This window comes from Meles meles, chromosome 5, assembly GCF_922984935.1.
Source record: "Meles meles chromosome 5, mMelMel3.1 paternal haplotype, whole genome shotgun sequence".
NCBI classification, from domain to species: Eukaryota; Metazoa; Chordata; class Mammalia; order Carnivora; family Mustelidae; genus Meles; species Meles meles.
The window spans coordinates 6,349,838-6,362,153 of record NC_060070.1 but is presented as its reverse complement, the minus strand read 5'-3'; the positions used below and the strand labels follow the sequence as shown (position 1 = coordinate 6,362,153).

Genomic DNA, 12,316 nt, shown 5'->3' with positions numbered 1-12,316 from the left:
TCCAGTGAGGTTTTTATCTGTTATTGTATTTTTTAACTCTATAATATCCATTTGTTCTTCTTTATATCTGTTTTTTCTTTTACCAGACTTGTTTTTTTTTTCCTTTATTTCAAACATGTTTGTAATTGTTTATTAAAGCCTTTTATCATGGCTATTTAAAATATCAGATAAATTCTAACATCGCTGTCATCTCAGTATTAGCATCTACTGATAGTCTTTTCACACAATTAGTGATTTTCCTGATTCTTGCTGGCTTTCCTTTGAAACCTGAGAATTTTCTCATTATGAGACTCTGAATCTTATTTAAACCTTCTGTGTTACCTGGCTTTTTCTGACACTATTCCTGCAGGAAAAGGGCCTTATTGCCAGTAGAAATAGAAGTCCAGATCTCCACTTATTATCTATTGAAATGGGGAGTCCTCATCATTGCTGGGTGGGATGTTGTTCCAGCACCACATGTGATCTCCACTGGCACTGTGGTACTGGTGGCCCTGTTACCACTTAGGAACAGAGAAAATCCCAACTCACATCTAGGTAACTCACATGTTACCATGCCAGCAGAGGGAGAGGTGTAGCTTATTATACTGTCAGGGGAGCAGATATGTAAGTCACTCATGAAAGCTTCACAAGGGAGGTAATCTCGAATCTCCATCAGCCTTTGTTACTGTTGGTGGGGATGGGGGTGGGGCCACAATCTGCCTGTGCTATTTGGCTGGAAAAATATGGTTATTGCCTAAAAGTTTTCTAGGTTACTCTGTTCCTGGTTCTTTGGATAGAAAGCAGGCTTTTTAGGTTTTTGGTTTTGGGGGGTTTTTGTTCTTTACATGTTGGCATTTCTAGGTTGCCAATTTCATTATCTCCAAGTCGAGGATGTATTTGGTAAAAAGAAAACTCATACATGTAATATTTTGGGGGTCTTGAGGTTCCTAACTAGTCTACATTCTTCTTGTCACCTTTTAAATCTTTTAAATCTTCCTATGTGGAACATATAACATATATTCCATATGTTTTATATACATATATATATATATATATGACATTTATATAACATTATATAACATATATGTTATATGTAACATCCTGAGTTTTAGTGTACTTAGCAGGAGAAATCAAAGTCTGTCTCTTCCAGCTTCCCAGAAGCTGGAATCACCCATTTATTGACATCCATATTTTATCCATTTTTATTTAATTCTTTAAAGTTCTTAAAGTCTTGCTAATAACAAGGAAGAACATCTTAATATTTAAAGAAAATGATTATACTCTAACAGAGTTTCTCAAACACATCTGTAAACAATCTCTAGGAACTAAGAATCCTGTGAAATTCTTTAAAATTTTGATAATAGTTAGCTTATCATCTTTAAAATGTTTTTACCAGTTAAAAAGATGAAACCACTTTCTTTTTACTTTAAAAATGTTCATAATAAAGGGGGCCTGGGTGGCTCAGTTGGTTAAGCATCCAACTCTTGATTTCTGCTTGGGTCATGATCTCAGGGTTATGAAATCAAGCCTTGTGTCGGACTCCATGCTTAGTGCGGAGTCTGCTTAAGATTCTCTCTCTTCCTCTCCCTCTGTCTCTCTGCCACCACCACCCCAAAAAGAAAAGAAAATTTTAAAAATGTTCATAATAAGATTGTGTTCTTAAGCTATTGTTTCTATAAGTGCTTGGGAGAAGGCACCAAAAAATTCTTTCTAAAAGAAGTTGAGACTCCTCAGTGTGAGAAATACTGCCCAATTCCTTCGGTAACCACTTCCCTTCATTTGCCCAGGACACTGCCAGCATACACCTTTTGTCTTCTTTCATTCTCAGAAGCATCCAGTTTTAAAGGAGAACCCATAATGATCATATTATGATCATTATGAAAAGAAAGAAAAATAAATGAAAACAAAAGTGAAGCCCCCAGCAAGTGAATATGCCTACTACTCCACCTTCTCCTCAGCACATGGTGACGTCTAGTCAATATCTGTTAGTGGACACAGGAAGTAGCTCATAAGCATGGTTTATTTTCTCTTTCTCGGCAGTAATTTCTCATTATACATTTCATACTTACACTGTAAAGCACAGCATCTGTAATGATAAAGGGTAACTAAAGAGTAGCCACTAGAGTCATAAACATGTGTTCTAATATGGAAGAATACTAATATTCTGTCAGAGCCATACCTTAATAACACTTGCAAATAAATGTGTTAACTGCCTAGTCTTTGCACTGAAACTCTGACACGAAAACAGTTTAGCACTTTCTCAATATCTAAACCACTAAACTGTGATCTAATTAAAGTTATAGAAATATCAAGTTTGCTTTTTTAATACATCTGCAGGTATACTTGAACTCATATTTCTAAGTATAAAATAAAGTAAAACGTAAGACAACTTGGTAGAATTAAAGGAAAAATTCTGAGATTATAAGTGATAATATAGTTATTATCATGTAAAGATATTCTTAATTATTAAGAATACTTATTTTTAATAATCATCCTTAATTATTAAAAATATATGAATTATTATAGAAGCCTGCTGGTACATGTTTTCCTATCATTTGAATTTTTATAACTATTATATATTCATTTTAATCAGAAAAAAATGGCCTAAGTTGTGGGAAAAAACTTAAAGGACATTAAGGAATCACCAACTTCCAAGAATTTACTTAAAAATATTTAATTATGTTAGAAGTGGTTCAAGGAACATATGGGGTATTCACAACATCACTGTGTAGTTTTTAAAGTTTCAAAATTTAGCAGGCTAACTACAGATATGATCGAAATAATCTGTAATGTTTCTGAAAATAACAGGTAAATTTTCTTAAAGATTTCCAAACCCAGAATTTTTTAGCCATTGGATATGGTTTATCTTGTCAATTAACATGGGTTTTCACTACTTAATAAGTTTTGAAATCAACATAGCATGTATCACAAAAATATAGCCAATTAAATAATTTGGCTTCTCAGAGTCATTTATTTGTCTTTGATATTTACAACCTAAGCTAGTAAAGTCTAAATGTCTCTGGTCTTCCAAACTCAGATCACGTCATAATCATAAAGCTTAGTTGTAAGAACAGGAGTAATAAACTGATGCCCTTTAATATTTACTGCAAAAATAATCTATTTTATGAAATGATGGTCTCCAAATATGTGTCTATATTTTAAGCATCATAAAATTGAGTATTTAAAGGAATTTATGAACACCCACCTGGATGAATGTTTTTATAAAACAAATATCTCTATGTATAATAGACATTTTGTTTTCTATTTTATAAGTATAATTATTACAAAAAGAATACAAATAGAATAACTTTCCTATAACATTAATTAAAAACAACAAAGTTTCTCATTTCTTGGCTGTGATGACTAATTTTGTGTTAACTTGACTGGCCCATGGGGTGACCAGGCATTTGGTCAAACGTAAGTTTAGGTGTGTAAGTGAGGGTGTTTTGGGGTGAGATTAATATGTGAATTGGTAGACTGAGTGAAGCAGACAGTTCTCCCCAATATGGGTGGGCCCTGTCTAATCAGTTGAACGTCTGGGGGGATTTAGAAAAAGACTGACTCTCCCTATAAGAGGGAATTTCACTTTCTCAATAGCCCTCTAGGTAGGACACTGTTTGAGGGGTTTGCTTTTTGTTTTTTCCTGCCTTTGGACTTGACCTGTAACATTAGTTCTTCTTGGGTCTCAAGGCTGTCAGCCTTCAGACTGTAACTATGCCATCCCTTTTCCTGATTTTCAGTCCTTCAGGTAGAGATCAGCACTAAGGCTACAGACTGCAGGTTTTGGGACTTGTCAGCCTTCATAATTATGCGAGCCAATTCCTCATAATAAATCTATCTATGTATCTATCAGTCTATCCTATATAGACAGATGTCATGGATAGATAAAAAGAAATGATGGATGGATGGATGGAGGATGGAAGGATCAATCCTACTGGTTCTGTTTCTTTTTTTTTTTCTGGTTCTGTTTCTTTGGAGAACTCTAATACACTGGCTAATAAACCTATACTAACCTATACTGGTATTAATGATAATAACACAGCAACAGAGCTCATGTGAATACTATGAATTCTGCTCAAACAAAATCTTAGATAAATTCTCAAGTCCCTGTCATTGTAAGTTAATCTAATTAAACACTCGATACATTTTGATATATACAACTACTTTAGAACCTTATTTTCCATGTATAATTCTGAATAATAAATTCAAAATCATGTAGAGATGATTTCAGAGATTTCTGAAACAGAGCATGGTAAATTTGGGATTAGGACAAGGGGAGACACATCATTTGAAAGGGACCTGAATATTCTGTATCAACAGCTGACAAGAACTCTTTATGAAGAAAAAAGACCAAGTGATTGTGAATACAAAGTCAAAAACTAGTTTTATGGGCATACTTGTAGGATAAGGAAAATAATAAAAGCATACACAGAAACATTGTTTATGAAGCAGGAAACAATTATACCACTCCTCACAGTTTGCTTTTACCAAACATAGTATGTGGCAAATAATCACTTTGCAAAAATATATATATATATTTTTAAGATTTTATTTATTTGACAGGCAGAGATCACAAGTAGGCAGAGAAGCAGGCAGAGAGGAGGAAGCAGACTCCCTGCTGAGCAGAGAGCCCAATGCAGGGCTCGATCTCAGAACCCTGGGATCATGACCTGAGCCGAAGGCAGAGGCTTTAACCCACTGAGCCACCCAGGTGCCCCTACAAAAATATATTTTAAAGGCAATAATATCATGATGAACCTCTGAATCTTTGCTGAACACTGTGGCAGGCTTTGATCTCACAACCCTGCGATCGGGACCAGAGCTGTGAAATCAAGGTCAGACGCTTAACCGACTGACCTGCCCAGGTGCCCCGCAAATTCCACTATTCTTAAGGTAAGTTAAACCCGTACATGCAAGGGTCAAAAATTCATTTACAAACTCCAGAAAGTTCTTTTTAATTAAATAAACTAACATTTAATTTAATTTAACTAAAATTATATGTTTTACTTAAAATGTATAAATACTACATACATATACATTCACACACACACAAACACAAAAATATATACAGATATATTTGCCCCAGTCAAATATGTATCCTATTGTCACTCCTGAACTCTTCAAAGTCGTCGGTAATCATGGTGACAATCATGGTGATGAGAATGCTAATAAATGCTGACATTTACACAGTGTTTACTATATGTCACACTTCGTTCTAAGAGCTTTACAGAAATTAACTAACTCAGTCTTGACAAAACTCCAATGAGACAGGTACTGGTATTAGTCGCACTTCACAAATGACCGAACTGAAACACAGAGAGGCCACATTGTCTAAGCACGTAGGAGACATTTAAAAGAAGTGTTTTGCCTTAATTTGCGGTATTAGAACTAGGTATTCCCTAAATACTTAAAAAGAGTTATGATACAAACACTCCATAGAGTATAATCCCTGTGCTTAGAAATGAAGATTCTACAGCCTCACTGGCAAGCTGAGCCTCCTCATCACGGTCCCCAGCGCACGCTGAACCCAGCGTCCTGGCTTTCCCTAACCACCATCCTGCACCGGAGTCACCACCATGGTCACCAAGTCCAAAGGCTCTTTTCTTCTCATGCTTCTCATGCTCTTCATGCTCTTTTCACAGCACCTATCCTTCTTTACCAGGAATTTCCTTTTCCAAAATATCCTCAAAAGCATCGGTTGGATGGTTGATGCCTCCTTTTCTGGCTTCTCCCCTTGCTGCCTAAAAGACCTGCTCATGCCTCTGTCCTCTGCCTCTTTGGCGATCACGTCTAACCCAAGAGCTATAATATTTACCTCTATGTAGCTAGTCCTTAAATATAAAGTGAGCCCCTAAGCATCACAGCTAAGTTCTCAAACTCCTGCTAGACATCGAGATTTCCCTTGGCATCCACTTACCATGCAGGTTAAGTTCCCCGTCCTTCCTACAAACAGACTGGAGCTCCAGACTCCCATTTCCCTCCAAGCCACCCTATTTCGCTCTAGTTCTCCATGCACGAGATCTCTGTAAGATACAGCTCTAAGCTCCCTTCCTACCCAGTCTTCAACATCTTCTCCAGCTTCTAGAAGAACAGGGGCCTATGATTTTCGTCAGGTACACACCACGCTCATTCTCCATGTACGGAATCCTACTCGAGTTTCAATTCATCCAGGAAGCCTTGATGACCTCCACTCAGGTGTGTTTTCTCCACCTTGAAAATCTTGTAATACTCATGTTTCAGTTTCCGTATGGTGCTGCTCATGTCTGACATTCATAGGTTGAACCACATGAAACGGCTGATAGTTTTATGCCATATGGCTCAACCTAATACTTCTGTTGTTTTTAAGGCCCCTAAATAGAGTCACTACAAAATCAGGAATGAATTTCACCTTTCTTTGTGAGCCCCTGGGAAGCCCAGAACATTGAAAGTGTGTGTCAAAATAAATGGAATCTAAATCAATGTGGACCTTTCACATACATGTTTGTCAAATGAATCATCTGAGCAATTAGTCTAACCTATCAGCTTCAACAGTACAGGTGAGGCGTTTTAGAACCCGAAACTTCAAAACTCCTGGTAACATAAATATTTTGGTTCAAGGAGTTATTTTAAAATGATTTATTTGTGAAGGGAACAGTCCTGGATTTAGAGGTTGGCAGGTACAGTAAAAAGCTTTTTAGCTGACTGAAATAAAAAAAAAAAAAAAAAAAAAAAAAAAAAAGCGAAACACTTTTTAGCACAGGCACTTCCCTTATAAAACAAACTGCCTAAAAGCAAAGCACAGCAGTTTGTTCACAATGAGCCCAGGCCTCCAGCCATCAGCAAGGATGCTTTGGAACCAGAGGGGGACGATTTGCATTTCTATAGCTTCCTTTGTATACCCAAATTCCGAAAGCATTTCGTGGAGCCACATGAAATATCATCAGGAAAAGACACAATGATAGGATGTCAATACCAGAAGGGGTTTCCACGTAGCCAGACCCAGCAGTCGCTCCCACCCCCACTGTGCGCAACAGCAGGACCCCCCAGTGTATAAATAGGAGTGCAATGAGTCGGTGCCGGTTAAGAAAGGGGAAGCATGTGTCTGGGGGGGGGTCTCCCCACATCACCTGTGCCATCCACAGAAAATTCTTTCCTGCTTTCACAAAGAATGACTTCAATCCGCGTTGCACAGGATTTGACAGGTCTCCACCTCCAGGGGAGGGCGCTGGGCATCACTCCCTACACCAGTCCCCCCCTTCTTCCTACCGCAATCAGCCTTGGCAACGAAACACCCAGATGAAAGGCTGGGAGGCTTCGACAGCATCCGGAGCAGCGTGGTGCTAGGAGAGGACAGGTGCTGCTCACAGTCTAACGTTCCAGGGGCCTGTTCTGGGGACAATTTTCCTGAGGCTTAGGAAAATAAGCACGAAGGTGGACTTCTGCTACATTCTGTCTCCCTCTGCCACTGGCTTGGAAACCGTGATTTGGATGCTGCTGGGAACTCTTGAGGCCTGTTGTGAACTGGCCCTGAGCCCCATCTGTCCTCGAGCCAGCCACCGAGGCAGACTTACGACTATCCTCCAGGGGTCACAATTGGGTTACAAATTCCTCAGGGCGCAGGGCCTGAGCAGCCTGATTTGGAACAATTTATTCGAATCCTTCTTCATTAAGATTCAAATGGAATAAGTAAGGTAGAAATTGAACAGACACAGAAATTGTGCCTTGCTGCTCCTGTAGTCAGTAAACATTTATTCACTAAGGCCAGTCTGTGTGTTCTCTCTCTCTCTCCCTCACTCACGGTTGTTCTTCCAGTCCTTCCTGCTTGCTGTTTTAATGCATAATTAAGAAGGTCAGAATTAATGAAGCGGTGTGGAGTAAAGTTCAAGGAATCCCCAGGCACTATTTATTCTATCAGATCGCAGGCATGAATGTCAGCTTGGCACAGTCGGCTGCATAGCAATGGGGCCGGCTGCAGCCCAGAAACGATCCACGGACGGAGACTCACCTGCACTGTCAAGTCATTCCGAAGCGCCTTCCCAGCGAAAATCACACGCAGCTGGTCAGCTGGAACCCCCTGTCGCTTAGCAACCACCTCCTTGAGCTGGAAGATGCTGGTGTCGGACTCGACCTCCACTGGGAAACCATGGCTGGAGTTGAACCTGACAAACACTGACCAGGGCATTGGGAGAGAGGGGGGAAGTGAGTATTACTCAAAGCTCGGACATGGCAGTAGCAACATGTTTGACCCCAGTTACGGCTCGCCCGCCCTTCGATGGATGGCATGTATTTTCTTCTACTTGTAACAGAGAAGCGAAGGCAGTGGAGCAAGGTTTGAAGAAAACTGGAGATTCGCTGTGGGATTTCCCTTTCTACCTCCGTCAGGGACCCTGAAACAATCGCATGCTCCCTCCGACGCCTGTCCTGGGCACCAAAGGGCTCACGCGGAACGCTGGCTGGATGGGAATGGTGAGACCCCGAGGAGTTTGTGGACGAGGATCGGCTCCAGCGGGCTGTAGGGACGAGCACTCCCTCCCCGCGGCCCCCTTCATCACAAACGTTAGAGATGTTGGGTTCGCGCTCACGGTGCGGCGATGGGAACCGCGCAGCGGCCTGAGACCAGCGTGGAGACCCACCCGGGCCCTGGACGCTGCGCGACCCCACCCAAAGCCCCACTGGATCTGCCGCTGATACTTTGTCACCTTTTCTTTTGAACTACGGACACCGTCTTCCTGATGGGAGCCGCTCCCCCCTCACGACGGACCCTGGGCCCTGCGCACTCGGCTCGCCTCCTCGACGTGGCTGACTGGCATCGAACTTGGCAAGGTCACCCACACAGGTCCTCTCCTGCCCGTGCTTGCTGTCACTACTTTCTGTCCATCCTTTCTCGGTTCTGGCACTAGCCTCCGAACTGGAGTCTTAATACCCTCTCTTCGCTTCCAAAATGCCCTGCACCGTTCCGCAGAGCAAGCCTTTGCAACCCAGAGCTCTGCCCTCAAATCTCTCAAAGGGCCACTGTGTCTGCTGGGGACAGAATCCCAAGGCCCCAGTCATCTGACACAAACCCGTATCCCAGGGGGCACGCCATGAGTCCGCACATGCGCACTGCCGCACTGACGGCTTCCAGAACACCTGCGCACGCGGGTCTCCCCTTCCCACACCCTTCTTCACCTCGGCCTGCCGAAAGCCTGCCCGCCACAAGATCCATCTCAGAAGCTCCTCCTCCAAGAGGCCTCTGAGGATCAGCCCAGTCAACGCCCAGCCTGCCTCTTACGGGCCTCAGGGGGGTGAACACAACCATCTTACACGATTTGCCACAGTCTCTCCTGGAGGCAGCGGAGCACCGGGTTCCAAGAACACCCTCCGGAGTGGGAAGGACCCCAACGCCAGTCCCTGGAGGTCCCTTCCCAGTGGAGCAGGCGGGGTAAATGTCTTCCCCCTATTGCTTTAACTCTCAGTTCCCTCATGGTCACCATGAGGGTGTACTGTGACGTGTTAAGTAATATTTATAGTGTTTACAATGATCACATAATTACTTTCAAAAGTAATGAATGTTTGTATAAGACTTACATGTTTTGGGTATATATTTCTCCTTCTTTAAAAGATAATAAACTCCTGGGCGCCTGGGTGGCTCAGTGGGTTAAGCCGCTGCCTACGGCTCAGGTCATGATCTCAGGGTCCTGGGATCGAGTCCCGCATCGGGCTCTCTGCTCGGCAGGATGCCTGCTTTCCCCTCTCTCTCTGCCTGCCTCTCTGTCTACTTGTGATCTCTCTCTGTCATATAAATAAATAAAATCTTTAAAAAAAAAAAAAAGATAATAAACTCCTTAAGGCCAGCCACTGTAGCTTATTTTCTGCAGCATCCCCTTTAAATGTAGCATTATCACTTACTAGTTGTCAATTCAAATAGGAGATGGCCCACCGAGTAATAATGATAATAATCACTGCAATGCCAATAATAATCGAACACCCACTCTTTGGCAGAAGTAGCAACCACATATGCTATTTTTAAGCTTTCCAATGATCTGGTAAGGTCAGTATTATTAGCCTTACCTAATAGAATAGTAAATGGAGTCCCAGAGAATTGTAATCACTTTTCTAAGGACATCAGCTGCTTTGTAATGGAATCACAACTCAAATTCAGTTCAATCAAACTCTAAACTCCTTTCCATTTCTACTATAACAGGCTGCCTAAAATATTCTCCAAAGAAAGTCCTCATTCCTTTTCCTTAGGATAAAGAAGACAAACAACAGCAGCAATGAGGCTTTCTAACATAATTCAGATATCCCCTATCCAGGTTAGCAGCAGAAAATGGGATTAAAAAATAAAAGCGTCGATAAAGCGCTAAGAGCAAAGAAAAAAGAACAATGATTATAAGACACAATAAAATACAAATGACACCGAAATGAGAGCAGGTGTCACAGATGACACCACAAGAACGAAAACCTGACCTAGTCTACCCAGCACAGAAACATAGTTAGGAAAGGAGTATGCACTGGAAATGCAGAAGTGTTCCAAATCAAACATTTCTTTAAAACGATGAAAAAAATTACAGAGGAAAAGGGGCTTCTGATAAACTTTTAAGTCGCTGTCCTATGCCACCACTGAAGTAGAGGAGGAGAAATAAACGTGTATTGGAAGCCCTTGCGGCACATTCCGGGAATCCTCAGATCAGAGACCATAAGGCAACCAATTCATCAGAGAAGATAGGAAACAAGTAAGGGGCAAGAAGGGACAAAAGGTATGGTCCCAGTTCTACACACGATTTTCAAAGCAAAATGCCATAGGGAGGAACCATGGGAGGAAACAGCTTGGGATTATACAAAAGTCACTAAAACTAAAGAAATAAAAATTCAGGATTCCCTGAGTAGAAGATTTTTCTCCAGGGGTTTCAATTAGGGGGATTCCATCTTAAGGACAAGAATTATAAAAGCAAACAAGCCAAATTAAAGCGAAAAAGAACTGCAAAAAACATACGAGACTTCTGCACCACAACTCAAATCATTAGTATCTAAAGGCTTTTCTTCATTCTGTTTAAGTAGAAAAATTTAAGTTTTTGAACTTACACTCAATTTGGTTAAGTCATGTCAATAGTTGAAAAATGAGTGTTTTTGAGCGGCAGTTCACATATACACTAGGGACAGACAATGGAAACCCCACCAAATGCACAGCAGTTATTAGGCAAACTAAAATGTGGTCACGGATATGAACAAACATTTTCAGGTGACCTGGTCATCAATAATCAAGTGCCACTATGTGGGACATGACCGGTGCCTAGTGGCAGTAGTGTATTTTTGGGTGGGTCTCTATCTTCTTCTGGCACATGGGAGAAAGGTGTCGTGTCCTATGGGTCCTGGTCCTGAAACTCCAAGACTCCCAAAAGAGAGGAGGAGAGGAATGCACCCAATCTTGTCCGTCTACGACCTCTTGAAAAGTCACAGGAAGTAGAGCATCTTTAGAGCCAGGAAGAGAGAAAATGGAATGCTGGTTGTGCCACTTGCTAATTTTAAGACTTGGGACAAATGACCTGGTCACCTTTCTTAGCTCCCTGTCTGCTAAATGGAGATAATGTGTGAAACCTTAAATGCCCCATTACAAAAGGTTTGCAGTTGATTATGGATGCATCGGGAAATTATGGCATTTGGTACACATCTGTACTTTTAGTACGAGGCAGTTTGTACTCCAAAAACAATTCCTTAATTTTAGTCACCTAGAGGAGCTAGGGCTAATTAAAGTAGCTTCCATTCTTTATATTGTAACTAAGACAGATTAAATGGGATATGGATAAATGCTAAATAAAGTAGCCTATTTTTCTGGTTTCTGCCCTTCTTCATGATGGACAGAAAATTCCTCGGAACAAAGAGACCCGGATAAAGAATTTAGCTTGTCTCCTTTCCTGAGATTTAATTGTAAATTAAAAGTTTGGGAATGCATTGATTCAATGACACCTATAATAGCATCAGAAATAAATAGTATACCAATTAACACTATCAATAATGTTAATAATGTTAATAATCAATAATAAATACCATAATGCACTGCTAAGAAAAAGATAATGAGACACACCCACACTCATTTTGGTGCCATCCCTAACCAGTGTTCAGAAGATCCAGAGGAAAGAAAGTAACTGAGAAAAAAAAGGGGAAGGAGTCGTTGGGTGATGGGCGTTTATGTTTCTCCCAAGGCTATTCTCTTTGCCTGGCCTGACTGGGGTAGAAATGCCTGAGTTACAACTGTAGTAGTTTCCTATCATTCATCATTCCTATGATCCATCCAAAGACGATGGCCCTTATAGGATCCGGCCTATCTTGAAAACAGCCATTCTGCTTCCCACATAGAGAGCAGTCATGGAATTAGATG

The 12,316-nt window shown here is 41.1% G+C and overlaps 1 protein-coding gene across 4 annotated transcripts in view; it reads right to left on the bottom strand.

The window, feature by feature from the left end:
- PRKN (parkin RBR E3 ubiquitin protein ligase) overlaps positions 1–12,316 on the bottom strand; it is a 1,331,354-nt gene that overhangs the window by 1,043,694 nt on the left and 275,344 nt on the right. For all 4 annotated transcript variants that reach the window (XM_046005587.1, XM_046005588.1, XM_046005590.1 and 1 more), the window contains exon 2: positions 7,964–8,127. In XM_046005587.1, coding sequence (XP_045861543.1) covers positions 7,964–8,127 — 164 coding nt within the window. The remainder of the gene's footprint in view (positions 1–7,963; positions 8,128–12,316) is intronic.